The sequence below is a fragment of the Dryobates pubescens genome, chromosome Z (assembly GCF_014839835.1).
Source record: "Dryobates pubescens isolate bDryPub1 chromosome Z, bDryPub1.pri, whole genome shotgun sequence".
Classification (NCBI taxonomy): domain Eukaryota; kingdom Metazoa; phylum Chordata; class Aves; order Piciformes; family Picidae; genus Dryobates; species Dryobates pubescens.
Window position 1 is genome coordinate 517,451 of NC_071657.1, and position 16,818 is coordinate 534,268.

At 56.5% G+C, this 16,818-nt stretch overlaps 1 protein-coding gene across 2 annotated transcripts in view; it reads right to left on the minus strand.

Moving 5' to 3' along the window:
• Positions 1–209: 209 nt before the first annotated feature.
• Positions 210–16,818, minus strand: part of MAPK4 (mitogen-activated protein kinase 4) — a 78,912-nt gene continuing 62,303 nt past the window's right edge. For both annotated transcript variants that reach the window (XM_054178831.1, XM_054178832.1), the window contains exons 5-7: positions 5,947–6,108; positions 2,256–2,457; positions 210–1,028 (exon numbers count right to left, since the gene is read on the minus strand). In XM_054178831.1, coding sequence (XP_054034806.1) covers positions 338–1,028; positions 2,256–2,457; positions 5,947–6,108 — 1,055 coding nt within the window. In that variant the 3' untranslated portion in view covers positions 210–337. The remainder of the gene's footprint in view (positions 1,029–2,255; positions 2,458–5,946; positions 6,109–16,818) is intronic.

Sequence of the window (16,818 nt, forward strand, 5' to 3'; positions counted from 1 at the left end):
CCAGAGATTGCAAGGCAAGAGTGTTAAGGCAGTGTAAGAAGCTCAGTGTCTTGTTTTTTTGACACACCCCTTGATTCCCTTGAAGGTATCTCTAAGGCATCAAAGGGGGGGTGGGAGGGGGTGGCATGTGGTTTGTGCTCGCCTGTTCTTTTTGAGGGGGGGGGACACAAAAAAGGCATTGGGTACAGCATTAAAAAGGAACACCCCCCCTCAAAAAAAGACCCCACCAAAAGAAGTGACAGCTCCATGACAGATGACAACCACTGGAGCCCAGAGGGAGGGGCAATGGCCACAGACACCATCAGAGAGGAAGGAGGAGACAGAGCTGGTGGGTGCCTCACCACCGCTCCTTCTGGTACACCTCTGCCTGCACCATCTCCCCGGGGTGCTCGGAGATGCAGGCCCCGTTGATGTCACTGAGCTGCTTCTCTGGAAGATCCTCAGGCTTTGTGCAAAGTTTCAGCGCCCTGGAGATGAAGACATCCAGGTTAAACTCGGGGTCTGCCTCGCTGCTCACCTCTGGGGGCTCTTTGTGGAGGTGGTGAGGAGGAGACGGCAGGTTCCCTTCCTGGATCTCCCCTGGAAGGGGGTTGGGGCACTCCAGGCCCACCTGGGTGCTCTTCACCCACTGAGCAATCTCCAGGAAGAGGTTGGATGGTTCCTCTTCCAGAGACAGCTCAGCTGTGGGTGCTATGGTTGCTCTTTTCCAGTGGGACAAATCCAAGATCAGCTTGGGCTCGGAGTAGTGGTGGGGCTTGTTGTCCCTCCACAGCAGTTTGTCCAAGTAGGAGGGGGACCCCACTTTGTAATCACAGGATTTCCCACAGTCAGCATCAAAGACTCGGTCCATGGAGGAGTGGGACAGCTCCAGGAACCTCTCTGAGCTGCTCTGGGAGTATTTCCTGGGGTCAACCTGTGCTTCCTCAGCGATGGATTCAGACCCTGCCCGGGGGTCCCGCTGCACCTCGTCCATGTCGTGGTATTTATCGTGCCTCCACTCCAAATCAGAGGACAGGCTGATGTGATACCTGTGGCAGGAGACACCATGGCTTCATCAGAAACACAGAGGCTATTTTTACCTTTGTCTTGCTGATACACAACCACAGAATGAGGCTGGGAGGGGATCTGCTGGAGAGCAGCCCCAAGGAGCAGGGCCTGGGAGTGCTGGGGGGCAGCAAGGTCTGCATGGGACAGCAATGTGCCCTGGGGGACAAGAAGGCCAAGGGGGTCCTGGGCTGCATTCAGAAGAGTGTGGCCAGCAGATCCAGGGAGGTTCTCCTCCTCCTCTACTCTGCCCTGGAGAGACCTCACCTGCAATATTGCATCCAGCTCTGGGCTCCCCAGCTCAGGAGGGACAGGGATCTGCTGCAGAGAGTCCAAGGCAGGGCTGCAAGGATGCTGAAGGCACTGGAGACTGCCTGGGGAGGAGAGGCTGAGAGCCCTGGGGCTGTTCAGGCTGCAGAGGAGAAGGCTGAGAGGGATCTGAGCAATGTCTCTCAAGAGCTGAGGGCTGGGGGGCAGGAGGCAGGGGCCAGGGCCAGGCTCTGCTCAGCTGCACCCTGGGCTAGGCCAAGGGGCAAGGGATGGAAAGTGCAGCCCAGGAGGTTGCAGCTCAAGCTGAGGAGGAACTTCTGCCCTGGGAGGCTGCCAGAGGCCTGGAGCAGGCTGCCCAGAGAGGTTGTGGAGTCTCCTTCTCTGGAGCCTTCCCAGCCCTGTCTGGATGTGTTCTGTGTGCCCTGTGCTGGGTTCTGTGGTGCTGCTCTGGCAGGGGGCTGAAGCCAGGTGGGAGGTGGTCTCTTCTCCCAAGGAACAAGCAATGGCCTGTAGCATTGCTTAGGGTTGTTGTGACCCAAGTGCAGGACCTGGCATTTGGCCTTGTTGAATCAAAGACTCACAGAGCTGTCAGGGATGGAAGGGACCTCGAGGCTCAGCCAGCCCCAACCCCCCTGCCATGGGCAGGGACACCTCACACCACAGCAGGTTGCTCACAGCCACCTCCAGCCTGGCTGCAAACACCTCCAGGCAGGAGGCTTCCACCACCTCCCTGGGCAGCCTGTGCCAGGCTCTCACCACCCTCCTGGGGAACAACTTCTTCCTCACAGCCAATCCAAATCTCCCCACATCTAGTTTTGCTCTGTGTCCCCCGCAGTCCTATCCCTCCCTGACACCCTCAAAAGTCCCTCCCCAGCTTTCCTGTAGCCCCCTGCAGATCCTGGAAGGCCACAGGACTGCTGAAGCTGAACAAGGTGCCCAACCTGTCCCAGTTGGACATCTGGCTCTGGTTGGCTTCCATCAGCAGAACATCATCGATCTCATCCTCGATGCGGAAGGGATGCTGCGACACCGGCTCGTCCTCGGGGCAGGAGTAGGGGCTCATGTAGGGGTGCTGCAGCCCCATCTCAGCTGTCAGTCGGTCCAGGGGGTTGAAGGTCAGGATCTTCTCCAGGAAATCAATAGCTGTGAAGCAGGCAGAGAGAGAGAGACGAGCTCAGGGATCCCTCAAAAGCACTGCTCTTCCAGGATGAGCCTCACGCATCCAGGGAAGGGCTATGAGGCTGGGGAGGGGTCTGCAGCACAGGGCTGGGGAGGGGTCTGCAGCACAGGGCTGGGGAGGGGTCTGCAGCACAGGGCTGGAGAGGGGTCTGCAGCACAGCCCTGTGAGGAGAGGCTGAGGGAGCTGGGGTTGCTTAGCCTGCAGAAGAGGAGGCTCAGGGGAGACCTTCTTGCTCTCTGCAACTCCCTGAAGGGAGGTTGTAGCCAGGTGGGGGTTGGTCTCTTCTCCCAGGCAAGCAGCAGCAGAACAAGAGGACACAGCCTCAAGCTGTGCCAGGGGAGGTTTAGGCTGGAGATTAGGAAGAAATTCTTCCCAGACAGAGAGATTACCCCCTGGGATGTGCTGCCCAGGGAGGTGGTGGGGTCAGCATCCCTGGAGGTGTTTAGGAAGAGCCTGGATGAGGCACTCAGTGCCATGGTCTGGTTGATCAGTTAGGGTTGGGTGATGGGTTGGACTTGGTGATCTTGGAGGTCTCTTCCAACCTAGTTGATTCTGTAATCCCCCCTAGCAAACCCCTGTAAATGTGGAAGGGATGAACAGATAACATCCTGGGTGTGTCTGAAACGGGCACCTCTGTCCTTGCTCCATCCAGCACTAAGCTTGTGCCTCCAGGATGAGGGTTGGGATCTGTTCCCATGCTCTCAGCTGCACTGGACAAGCAGCACTGTGCTTCAGACAGCTGATGATCTCCAGAGGTCCCTCCCAACCCCTCCCCACCACGCTGGGATTCCAGGAATCTGAGTGCTTGAAACCATCTTAATGAGGCTGTGGAAGATGAAACTGCATCGGAGGTGATGAAGGAGGAAATTAATTAAGAGCAACTGAAGTGACTGCAATTAAAACACAGAGGGTTTGCTCTGATTTCCTTAATGGTTCCCTGTGACTGAGGCTGTGTGCAAAGGTCAAGTCCTGTCATTTACAGATGTTCCTTATGCAGTTGATTCTTGGTGCATAGAAGAGACCCAAAGAGTTCAACAAAGAGTTGAGAGAGGTTCTCCTGCCCTGGAGAGGCCACATCTGGAGCACTGTGTCCAGTTCTGGGCTCCACACTTCAAGAGGGACAGGGAACTGCTGGAGAGAGTGCAGCAGAGGCACTGAAGATGGTGAGGGCCCTGGAGCATCTCTGTGAGGAGCAAAGGCTGAGAGCCCCTGGGGCTGTTGAGCCTGGAGCAGAGCAGCCCCAGAGGGGAGCTGAGCAATGCTCAGCAACAGAGAAAGGCTGGGGGGCAAGAGGCTGGGGCCAGGCTCTGCTCAGTGGTGCCCAGGGACAGGGCAAGGGGCACAAACTGCAACCCAGAAGGTTGGATCTGAGCAGGAGGAGAAAGTTGTTTGTGGTGAGGGTGCTGGAGGGCTGGAGCAGGCTGCCCAGAGAGGTTGTGGAGTGTCCTGGTGTGGAGAGCTTCCAACCCACCCTGGGCACTCTGCTGCTGGGCAAGCTGCTGGGGGTGCCCTGCTGGAGCAGGGGGGCTTGGACTGGATGATGCCCAGAGGTCCCTTCCAGCATGCTGGGGTTCTGTGGAGCAGGACTCTCCCTGTCTTCCAGCTGTGCAGAAGGCGCACAAAGGTTCACAACTGCTGCACTGGACCTTCAGAAACGTTCCCCTTACAGATGGAGCTGTCTGAAGGGGACAGCTTCTGCAGGGGCAAAAACCAGACAGGCTGGGACCATGCCTCTTAGCTCAGTGCTTAAACATTAACCAGCATGTGATTGTTCCCCCCACGAGATCATTTCGCTGCCTGGACTAATTAAGCAGGAAGGAATCGATAGCTTTGTAAGGTCGCTGACTGCCAGCCATAAGCCTGGTGGAACAATTTATTACAAGTCATATCTGCTGGGTCAGGGAGGCAGGAAAATGTCCATGAATTATAGAAGTGGAGCAGGTGACCTTTCTTCCAGCAGTAGCAACGGGGATATAATAAATCCATCCCTGCCTGCCAGGGGCTGACGCCGTCCCCGGGCAGCCCAGGGCTGCGCACGTTGCCTGGCAGACGCCTTACAAGCAGGAGCTACACCACTGGACAGGACCCAGGCTTGGTTCCTGATGTCTGCCCCCAGAAGCAGGTGGGCATGTTGGTGGTGTTTCAGCCTTGGCAGGAGTTCAGGAGAGCTGATGTGCCCAGCTTCACTCTGCTGGGCTCTGGCTGCCGCCCTGCTCAGCTCTCTCTGCCCACAGGGCTGCTCCAGGCAGCAGTGCAGGCCCAAAAGCTCTGTGGTTTGCAGAGGGGGATGTTGTGAGGTGTGAAGATCCCTCACCACTTCGTGCTGAATGAGACCATCTTCTACCAATCACTACAATCCCAGCATGGTAGGGGGTGGAAGGGACCTCTGGAGCTCACCCAGCCCAACCCCCCCTGCTTCAGCAGGGCACCCCCAGCAGCTTGCCCAGCAGCACAGTGCCCAGGGGGGGTTGGAAGCTCTCCACACCAGGACACTCCACAACCTCTCTGGGCAGCCTGCTCCAGCCCTCCAGCACCCTCACCACAAACAACTTTCGCCTCCTGCTCGGATCCAACCTTCTGGGTTGCAGTTTGTGCCCCTTGCTCCTTGCCCTGTCCCTGGGCACCACTGAGCAGAGCCTGGCCCCAGCCTCTTGCCCCCCAGCCTTTATCTCTTGCTGAGCATTGCTCAGCTCCCCTCTGGGGCTGCTCTTCCCCAGGCTCCACAGCCCCAGGGGCTCTCAGCCTTTGCTCCTCACTCCCAGAGCTGCTCCAGGCCCCTCAGCAGCTTTGCAGCCCTCCTCTCACTGCCTAGAAAGGTTCTCCAGGCTGAAGTCCAGGTCCAAAGCCTCTGGTTTGCAGCCCCCTCACAACACACTGCTGATTTGTTTTAAGCTCCAGATACAATAAGCAAGTAGCTGAAGTGGGTTTTTGATCATTGCAGGCTGCAACAGCCCAAGATGAGAGATGTCCAAGGCTCAGAGAGCACTTGGGCAATGCTTCTGCCTGTGGCCACCATCTCACAGTCCAGGTGTTTGCGAGGCAAAAGGAGATGCTTTCTTGTACTGCAGAACCGTGCTCATGCAGAGCATAGCAATAAAGTGAAGAGGGCTTGGCCCAGAAAGGCAGGGAGGCACCTTGACAATGTCCTGGAACAGTCCTGGAAGACTCTCCCATCCTCATGAACTACCTGCAAGAAAGGAGCTGCACCATGAGCCCAGAGGGAGCTTCCCTGCAGGGATGCTGTTAGGGATGTGTATGCTACAGGTGGGACCACGCACTGCAAACCCCAAGATACCTCAATGTGATCCCCCAGCATTCACCCCCTTGGCCTTAAGAGGACCATTCCTGTGAAACCCCTGGAGAAAAACAGACCTGAAAACCTCTTCCAGGACTTCAAAACCTGGGAGTCCCAAGGAGAAGGGCACTGCCCAAGCCAGGGGGCACTAAGGTACCTTCACTGTCCACCTCGGGCAGCAGCTTGCGCAGCGGCTTCCTCACTTCCCACGTGCTGTTGATGAACATGGGCATCACCTTGAGGAGCTCCTCTTTGTCTTCCTGGTGGACAACAGGGATTGTCTCCAGAATCAGCTGCATCTGTTCCAGCTCATGGCCTCCTAAACAGGCAGAAAACAGGCAGTGAGATGTGGCCCAGAAGCTAAACTGGGTCTGGGAATGAGCCACGTCACCGCAGCGTCACAGCTCCCACCCAGCCCCTCTGGCACTGATGCTTCCTGGCCTTAGCCACCACTCTTTGCCCCAAGGAACATGTCCTCACCACCTTGCCATGAAACAGGTGTAAGGATGTCCCCAAGCCACTTTTCCCACCCTGGGTCCCCTGTGAGGGCTTGTCTTTTGATTCTCCTTCTGCAGAAGGAGCAACCCCTCAGATGTGTCTGAGCTTCAGCTGAGATGTCTCCATCCACCCAACGAGGGCAGATTCAGACTAGATGGAAAGAAACTATCATCTACCCTGAGGATGAATGAGGGTGGTGAGAGCCTGTCCCAGGCTGCCCAGTGAGGTGTGAGGTGCCCCATGCCTGGCAGCACTCCAGGTGAGGCTGTCTGGGGCTGAAGTCAGCCTGCTCTGGTTGCAGATGTTGCAGGGGGGGTGGAGTAAATGACCTTAAAAAGTCCCTTCCAACCCAAAGCAGGCTGTGAGGCTGTGATCTGCACACACACAGGGTGTGCAGACCCCAGAGCCCCATGTCTCCCTCTACCACTTCCAGCCTGGGTCACCTCATTCCAGTGTGAAAGACTTAGCCTAAACAATTTGCCCTCCTGGCACAACACCCTGAGGCTGCCAGGCTGAGCAGAAACTGTTCCCAGCCCAAAGCACAGAGTGGTGACCCCCTGGTGCCCTCCACCCTGGGTGAGGGAAGGAGAGGGATGCTGGCTCTACAAGCCTCAACATCTGTGACTCCCCTCAAGCAACACCATGGGTGGGGTCCTTCACAAGCCCACCTGAAGCATCCCACCTGAGATGGCTGAGGCAGGGCAGTCACAGAGCCACAGAGTGCTGGGGGGTGGAAGGGAGCTCTGGAGATCCTCTGGAGCCCCTTTTACAGGGAGGATCTGGAGGTGCTGGGAGGTGTCCAGAGAAGGGCCATGAGGGTGAGCAGAGGGCTGGAGCTGCTCTGCTGTGAGCACAGCCTGAGGGAGTTGGGGTTGTGCAGGCTGGAGAGGAGAAGGCTCCCAGGAGACCTCATTGTGGCCTTCCAGGATCTGCAGGGGGCTGCAAGAAAGCTGGGGAGGGACTTTTGAGGGTGTCAGGGAGGGATAGGGCTGGGGGGGATGGAGCAGAACTAGAAGTGGGGAGATTGAGATTGGCTGTGAGGAAGAAGTTGTTGCCCAGGGGGGTGGTGAGAGCCTGGCACAGGCTGCCCAGGGAGGTGGTGGAAGCCTCCTGCCTGAAGGTGTTTGCAGCCAGGCTGGAGGTGGCTGTGAGCAACCTGCTGTGGTGTGAGGTGTCCCTGGCCATGGCAGGGGGCTGGGACTGGCTGAGCCTTGAGGTCCCTTCCAACCCTGACAGCTCTGTGAGTCTATGATCCTCTCCCTCCAGGCTGTATTTATCCAGGCATCCCTAAGCCCTCCCTGCCAGCCAGCAGACAGCGGCGGCAGCGGCGCGGAGCCGAGCGCCTCGTTAATGAAGGTTAATCTCATTCCTCAGCACTCTCTTGGATGTGACCAACAGCTCCACAGCTCACTTCCAGCTCCCTGTGTGCCCAGAGAAGCAGCCTGGCAGGAGAATCGAGTCACACTATTGATCTTCTGTCTGCCAGCAAAGCCAGTCAGAGGCATTCTGTCATTAGAGGCAGGACTATGCACCAGGCAGCGAGCTGGCTGGGCCAGGTAAACCCAACAGGGATTTGGGGGCTGCCTCCTCCCTGCTGTCCAAGCCAGAGAATCACAAAAGCAGAGAACTCTTTGGCTTGGAAAAGCCCTCCAAGGTCATGGAATCCAACCTTTATCCCCACCCCACCGTGGCCACCAAACCAAGTCCCCAGGTGCCATGGCCACAGGTTTCTTGAATGCCTCCAGGGATGGGGACTCCACCACCTCCCTGGGCAGCTTGCTCCAATCCCTGACCACTCTTGCAGTGAAGAAATCTTTCCTAACCCTCCCCTGGCACAATTTCAGGCAGAGCAGAGCAGAGCAGAGCAGAGCAGAGCAGAGGAGAGCAGAGCAGAGCAGAGAGATTGGCCATTGGAATGGGCTGCCTGGGGAGGTGGTGGAGTCACCATCACTGGAGGTTTTTAGGAGAAGACTTGACGGGGTGCTTGGTGCCGTGGGTTAGTTGCTTGGGCGGAGTTGGATTGGTTGATGGGTTGGACGCGATGATCTTGAAGGTCTCTTCCAACCTGGTTTATTCTATGTATTCTATGTATATGTAATAGAATAGAATAGAATAGAATAGAATAGAATAGAATAGAATAGAATAGAATAGAATAGAATAGAATAGAATAGAATTAACCAGGTTGGAAGAGACCTTCAAGATCATCAATTCCAACCTATCACCCAACACCACCTAATCAACTAACCCATGGCACCAAGCACCCCATCAAAGCTCCTCCTGAACACCTCCAGGGATGGGGACTCCACCACCTCCCCAGGCAGCACATCCCAATGGCCAATCTCTCTGTCTGGGGAGAACTTCTTCCTAACCTCCAGCCTGAACCTCCCCTGGCACAGCTTGAGACTGTGTCCTCTTGTTCTGGTGCTGGCTGCCTGGGAGAAGAGCCCAACCCCCACCTGGCTACAACCTCCCTTCAGGGAGTTGCAGAGAGCAAGAAGGTCTCCCCTGAGCCTCCTCTTCTGCAGGCTAAGCAACCCCAGCTCCCTCAGCCTCTCCTCCCAGGGCTGTGCTCCAGACCCCTCCCCAGCTTTGTTGCCCTTCTCTGGACACCTTCCAGCAGCTCAACCTCTTTCCTAACCTGAGGAGCCCAGAACTGGACACAGGACTCAAGGTGTGGCCTAACCAGTGCTGAGCACAGGGCACAATGACCTCCCTGCTCCTGCTGGCCACACTGTTCCTGATGCAGGCCAGGATGCCCTTGGACTTCTTGGCCCCCTGGGCACACTGCTGGCTCATATTCAGCCTACTGTCATCCAGCACCACCAGGTCCCTCTCTGCCTGGCTGCTCTCAGCCACTCTGACCCCAGCCTGTAGCTCTGCCTGGGGTTGCTGTGGCCAATGTGCAGCACCTGGCACTTGGATGTGTTCAATCTCCTGCCCTTGGCCTCTGCCCATCTGCCCAGCCTGTCCAGGTCCCTCTGCAGAGCCTCTCTACCCTCCAGCAGATCAACTCCTGCCCCTAGCTTGCTGTCATCTGCAAATTTACTGATGATGGACTCAATGCCCTCATCCAGATCATCAATGAAGATGTTAAAGAGGATGGGGCCCAGCTCTGATCCCTGGGGCTTTCTATCACCTGAGACTAGAAGAAGAGCCCAACCCCCACCTCACTGCAGCCTCCTCTCAGGGAGCTGCAGAGAGCAGTGAGGTCTGCCCTCAGCCTCCTTTTCTCCAGGCTGAACACCCCCAGCTCCCTCAGCTGCTCCTCACCAGCCCTGCTCTCCAGACCCTTCACCACCTTCTCTGCTCTCCTCTAGACACACTCCAGCACCTCAATGTCCTTCTTGGAGTGAGAAAGTAATGACTTTCAGGGCACTATAAGCAGCACCCAGCTGACCCACAGCCAGAGGAGTGACCCTCATTTGTGGCACAACACTTCTGTCAGTCTGCAAGGGCAGACCAGCTGCCAGAGGGTGGTGGAGACCATGGGCTTCATGCCCTCAGGGGGGTGCCTGGCACCTGGCAGGGACTGCCCTGCCCAGCCTGGTGTTCTCTGTGGGGTCTGCAGGAGGTTTCCAGACTCACATACATGGAGCTGACCCCAAGCCCTCGCCCCCTGGGCAAGGGTAGGCTCAAAGATGGGGGCTGGGAAAGGGCCTCCATCCATCACAGACGCATGGTTCAGAGCAGCCATGGCCACTTACACCTACAGTGGCAGAGCTCCTAGCCAGGAACTGGTAGTGACCTTAACCCCAAACTGCTGTTAGATCAGCTGGGCACCATCACATCACACATCTGCCCAGAACAAAGCCTCAGAGGAAGGCAGAGAAACAGGAAAAGCAGAAGAAAAAGCCAGAGGGACACCCTCCACCCAACACCAATCCTGGGCACAGCAATTCACTTTCCTGTGGTAAAACCAAATCCAGGTCATCTCAAGGCTCGTGGCATGGCTCCAGAGGAAGCTAGAGATGACCACCAGGAATGAAACACCTTGTCAGCCTTGGGCCAGTCCCCAAACTGTGATCCAAATTATAGGGCAGTAAAAGACACAAAGGCTTCGTGGTTCTCCTCCTTTCAGAACTGCTGACAGGAAGGTACCTGGCAGCTGAAAGGGCTTCACACACAGAGAAGCTGCTAATGCAAGGCTGGAAGCCTTGAATGGTGGCTCTCAGGAACCCAATTCTCCCCCATTCTCCTCTATTTGTGTAATTCCTAGGAGGCCTTAGCTCCTGGAAGGAGCCACCACCAGCTACAGACAGAATAAACACCATGTGCTGAAGGTACCCCAGGAGAGAATGAGGAGCTCTGCAACGTGCCTTGGACAGGGAAACCTTTCCCCAGGCTGGCAGCCAAGTCCTGGCTGAGCAGCCAAGCCTCTGGGAGCAAACACTGCTCCCATGGGAAAAGCCACCAGGATACCTGCTAGCCCTGGGTCAGAGGCTTGTGAGGACAGGCAGCTTCCCTGCTTTCTCTTGCTTTTGGATATGTGCTGGCAGCAGAGGGTGGAGAAGTTGCTGCAGCTGCTCAGCAAGAGACTCACTGGGCTGGAAGGGACCCTCCAAGGCCATTTTGTCCAACCCCCCTGCAGACAGCAGGGACACCTTCAGCTAGAGCAGGCTGCCCAGGGCCACACTGAGCCTCATCTTGAATGTCTCCAGGCACAGGTTCTCAACCACCTCCCTGGGCAACCTCTTCCAGTGTTTCACCATTCTCATTGTGAAGAACTTCCTCCTGATGTCCAGCCTAAAACTGCCCTGCTCCAGTTGCAAACCACTGTCCCTGCTCCCATCCCCACAGCCCCCCTGAACAGCTCCTCCCCAGCCTGCCTGTAGGTCCCCTGCAGATACTGAAATGCAGCTCTAGGGTCTCCCTGGAGCCTTCTCTTCTCCAGGCTGAACAACTCCAACTCAGCCTCTCCCCACAGCAGAGGTTCTCCAGACCCCTGATCATCTTTGTGGCCTCCTCTGCACCTGCTCCAGCAGGTCCATGTCCCTCTTTTGTCTGGGACCCCCTAGCTGGACAAAACACTCCAGGTGAGGTCTGCCCAGAGCAGAGCAGAGGGCCAGGATCCTCTCTCCAGCTCTGGCCACACTGCTTTGGATGCAGCCCAGGCTGCCCTTGGCCTCCTGTGCTGCCAGTGCCCATTGCTGGCTCCTGCCCAGCTCCTTCCCCCCCAGCACCCCCAAGCCCTTCTCCTCAGGGCTGCTCTCAAGCTCATCACCCCCAAGCCCTTCTCCTCATGGCTGCTCTCAAGCTCATCACCCCCAAGCCCTTCTCCTCAGGGCTGCTCTCAAGCTCATCACCCCCAAGTCCTTCTCCTCATGGCTGCTCTCAAGCTCATCACCCCCAAGCCCTTCTCCTCAGGGCTGCTCTCAAGCTCATCACCCCCAAACCCTTCTCCTCAGGGCTGCTCTCAAGCTCATCACCCCCAAGCCCTTCTCCTCAGGGCTGCTCTCAAGCTCATCACCCCCAAGCCCTTCTCCTCAGGGCTGCTCTCAAGCTCATCACCCCCAAGCCCTTCTCCTCAGGGCTGCTCTCAAGCTCATCACCCCCAAGGCCTTCTCCTCAGGGCTGCTCTCAAGCTCATCACCCCCAGCCTGGACTGATGTCCAGGGTTGCCCTTGCAGGACCTTGCACTTTGCCTGACTGAAGCTCCTGAGGCTCTCCTCAGCTCACCCCTCCAGCCTGCCCAGGTCCCTGGGGATGGATCCTGTCCCTCGGTCTTCTCCCCTGCCCCACTCAGCTTGGTGTCACCTGCAGACCTGCTGAGGGTGCCTCAACCTCACTGTCTATAGACTGATGAAGAGATTGGACAGCACTGGTCCCAGCACAGACCCCTGAGGGACACCACTTGGCACCCAGCTCCACCTGGGCACAGAGCCATTGGGTGTGAGAGTCAGGGATGCTCTTCCCTGCTGTCCCTGCTGCAGGTGATGGGGAGCTCCCCAAAGCTCTGCTAACCAGACTTGAGCTGTCGGAGCCATGTGGCGCTCCTGTGAGCTTTGAGCTAGCCCAACTTCTTGTGCTCTCCTGTGGCTCTGCCAAACCCAAGGCCACCCCAGCACCCTGGGGAGGGCATGGGAGGGGGCTGGAGGTCTCTCACTGCTGGGTGTTTATCCAGCCCAGGCAGGAGAATGGAAGCAGCAAGTGGCATCTACTAGAAACCTTCCTTTAACCAGGTTGCTTAAGCACCCCCAGACAGACTCCCCAGTTAATTACACCGAGTTGTGCTGAGCAGACCATTTCCATTGTGCTGCTGACTCACACTCCAAACCCAATTTACCCAGTGTCAGGCAATTACTGGAGGTTTGGAGCCTTCTGGGAACTCTGGCACTGTTATTTCCCACGGGCTGCTTGCTGCTCACCCAGGACTCTCCACACTCGTCCCAAGCAAAGAGGAGAGCAGCAGAGGTGAGCTCACGCTGTGCTGCAAGTGGTTGCCAGGTTCAGCTCCTCTGAGCTGCTGGGAGTTTCCTCTCCTTCTCTTTTGGACACCAGCAGATGGAAGATGAGACATGACAGGCATCCTGCCCCACTGCTGGGCTCCCACCTCAGCTCTTCCTTGCTTACTGGTGTAGGAGGAGGCCAAGAAAATGGGGCAAGGGGCCAGGACCTTCCCCTAACAACTCTACTGGTTCCTTTTACAGCAACTCAAGATGCTCCAGCTGAGGATGTCCCTGCTGACTGCAGGGGGGTTGGGCTAGATGACCTTTAAAGGTTCCCTTCCAAGCCAAGTCAGCCTGGGATTCTATGAATTATGCATTCTGAGCTTTGCTCTTGATCCCCACCAAGTATCCTCTGCCTTCATCTGGAGGCCCTATTAAGTGATTGCACATGCTCACAGCACTTCTCCAGCTGAGCCCAGTCTGTGATCTGCCAGATCTCTAACCCACTGTGGACTCTCAGGATCCAACCTGCAAAGAAGGCTCCCACATGGTTGCTCTGGGACATCTTACCTGGGCAGCTGGGACAAGATTGATCTCACCAGCATGGGCCTCCAGCTCCAGCTTGGTTCTCCAGATGCTCTTTATGAGCAGAAGTGGAAAGATAAATATTTCTGAGGCACAACCTCACCTGGAGGCAGACAGAGGCCAGATGAACCCCGTTTGAAGCTGTCTTTGCCTCTGTCTTGACCATGGAGAATGCTTTAGTGACCATATTGGACATTTGGGTGGTAGATGGCTGGTGTCAGCCATTGCAGTTCTACCCCTGGAGCCCACAAACAGCAGGAAAACCAAGCTGGGGCTGAGAAAGAAGGGTAAAGGAGTTTGGAAAGCCAGGATTAAGATCAGTACTTGGGTGCTCTGATGGGCACAGCCAGAGAAGGACCTGGCTTGTTTTGCTGTTTGACACAAGGAACAAGCACAGGAGAACAGAGGTTGGCTTAAGAGTCCAAAAGGACTTCCCTGGGGTCCCAGCTACACCCAGTTTAATACAAGGGGATGTGCTGCCCTGGTCTGGTGCAGGACCAGGACCCTGCCAGCTGCACTGGGATTTGCTTCTGCTGCTCTGTTTACCTGGGGCTAGTTGAGGTCCAGTGCCCTTAGCTCTACCCTGGGAATGGCATCAGCCAGTTTGCTTCCCCCCCCAGAAAGCCTGAAGACCCTTCCATGGTGCTAACCATGGCTTGGCAAGGGGAGGCAGCTGGCAGAGCTACCTCCAGAGCTCACTAACATGCAGCATCTCCCAGCCAGACCAGAAGATCCCCTGCACCCAGACAAACAAGCAGCATGTGGAGATGTCCCTGCTCCTGGGATACAGCCCAAGGAGGCAGCTAGAGAAGCCAAGTCCGATGAGCTGAAGACCTCAAAACTTGGGGGGAAGGGGAGACAGAGGGCCAGGGGCATGAAGGAAAGGGAGGTGGTTTTAAGGACCTCTCCAAAGTGCTTTGTTCTCAGCTCACACAGAAGAAATGTGGAAGCTGTGAGCGGGGAGGGAGTGGGAGATGAGCTGCGGGCCAAGGGCGGCTGCGGAGCTCTGCAGCGCTCTGAAATCTTTGTGAGGGAAACTTCCTCCTCCATTATTAACCAGCCTAATTACTTATTTACAGGGCTCTGCCAAGAGCAGCTCACCAAGTGTGTAAAGTCTTGTCATTCACAACGCTGATGGGAAGGAGAAGAGACAGCCGAGGAGGAGCGCTGCGGCCGCCGCGGGCCTTGGGCAGGCAGGCAGAGCGCTCAACAGGCAGAGAGCAGCTCCCTCCATTCCTGGAGGACACTTCCCAGCTTGGGAAGCACAACTTTGCTCCTGACAGGAGCAGCAGCTACTCTTTAATCTGTATTAAAGAAAAGATTGGCTTCCTGAGAACATCAGAGCTGGGTTTCAAATGCTGCACTGATAATCACGTCCTCCTTGCCCGGCACCGCTTGCTCTGCTTCTCCTTGCCCCACACCTTCACAGCTCCAGTATCCACTTAAAGGAAAACCCTGACAATGGTCATAAATCCCAGAGTCCCAGCGTGGTGGGGTTGGAGGAGACTCTGGAGATCACCCAGCCCAACCCCCCCTGCTCCAGCAGGGCACCCCCAGCAGCTTGCCCAGCACCACAGTGCCCAGGGGGGGCTGCAAGCTCTCCACACCAGGACACTCCACAACCTCTCTGGGCAGCCTGCTCCAGCCCTCCAGCACCCTCACCACAAACAACTTTCTCCTCCTGCTCACATCTAACCCCCTGGGGGCCACTTTGTGCCCCTTGCCCCTTGTCCTGTCCCTGGGCACCACTGAGCAGAGCCTGGCCCCAGCCTCTTGCCCCCCAGCCTTTCTCTCTTGCTGAGCATTGCTCAGCTCCCCTCTGGGGCTGCTCTGCTCCAGGCTCCACAGCCCCAGGGGCTCTCAGCCTTTGCTCCTCACTCCCAGAGCTGCTCCAGGGCCCCTCAGCATCTTCCTAGCCTCTGCTGCACTCTCTTCCAGTTCTGTACCATCAGCAAACTGGCTGAGAGTCCACTCTGCCTCCTCAGCCAGGTCATTGGTGAAGATGTTGAACAAGACTGGACCCAGCCCTGGAAATGTCCAGGGCATGCAAATGTGCTCCCCCAAGGCAAAGGAAATACCTTGAGGTCACCAACCACAACCTGAGGCACAAAGTACAAACCTCCTGGAACAAGGCCACATCATCTCCTGTCTTTATACTCCACCCTGTGATATATTTTTAGCATCCTCCCAAACACAAAGCTCTCATTTTCTGCTGGCAATCTGGAGACAGAAAAGGTTTTGTTGTTTTCATCTGAATTGTCCTTTGTCCAGGGTTTTGCTTTCAGGAGCAGGCTGTCCCTGCCTGGCATGGCTCCCCACGGAAGCACCACTGGCTCTGGGTAGCCCTGGGCATCCCACTGGATGCCATCACACCCAGACCAACACACCTCCTCCCCATGCAAGCACAAGAAGGCTGTGTGGCAAAATCAAGATGGGAACTCTCCCTCCATCCCCTGCCTCTACCAGGGAGGTTAGCAACCCTCTGACAGCAGAGGTTGTGCAAGAGAAGATCTGGAGGCAGCTCCCACATGGTCTGGGGGTTGTTCACCCTGGAGAAAAGGAGGCTGGGGGGAGACCTTCTGGCTCTCTTCATCTCCCTGTGAGGAGGTTGGAGCCAGGTGAGGGTTGGTCTCTTCTCCCAAGCAACAAGCAACAGGACAAGAGGCAATGGCCTCAAGTTGCTCCAGGGGAGGTTTAGGTTGGACAGGAGGAACAATTTCATCTCCCAAAGGGTTGTCAAGGCCTGGACCAGGCTGCCCAGGGCAGTGGTGGAGTCCCCATCCCTGGAGGGGTTTCCAAGCTGTGTGGCTGTGGTGCTGAGGGCCATGGCTCAGTGGTGCCCTGGCAGTGCTGGGTTTAGGGTTGGGCTGGAAGATCTTGCAGGTCTCTCCCAACCAACTCCATCCTATGATTCTAAGCCTACCCAAGTGCTGGGGTCAGGGACCAGGTGCTGGAGGTCTGTTTGCATTTGGAGTATTCAGAGTTGTCTTGTGGAGCCTGGAGAAAAGGAGGCTGAGGGGAGACCTTCTAGCTGCCTACAGCTCCCTTGAAAGGAGGATGGAGGCAGGTGGGGGTTGGTCCCTTCTCTTAAGCCACAAGTGATAGGACAAGAGGAAAAGACCTCAGGTTGCACCAGGGCAGGTTTAGGTTGGACACAAGCAAAAATTGCTTCCCCCAAAGGGTTGCTGAGGCCTGGACCAGGCTGCCCTTGGGCAGGGCAGTGGTGGAATCTCCAACCCTAGATGTATTTGAAAGCTATGTAGCTGTAGTGCTGAGGGCACTACAGCTGAGGGCACTAAGGGTTGGACTGGAAGATCTTGCAGGTCTCTTCCAAACAAGAGATCTACTGATCTATGATCTAACAACCAACTGTACAGCACTGGCTTGCTGGCAAGGAGAGAGGAACTGCCTCTGCCATGCTAAAAGTCCTTCAAACTGGATAGGAAGGAATTCAGAAGGAAGGAATTTGGGAGGAAGGAAAGGAGGGAAGGAAGAAGGGAAGGAGGGGGGAGAGGAGAGGAGAAAGGAGGGGGGAAAGGGAGAGGGGAAGGGAAGGTTTG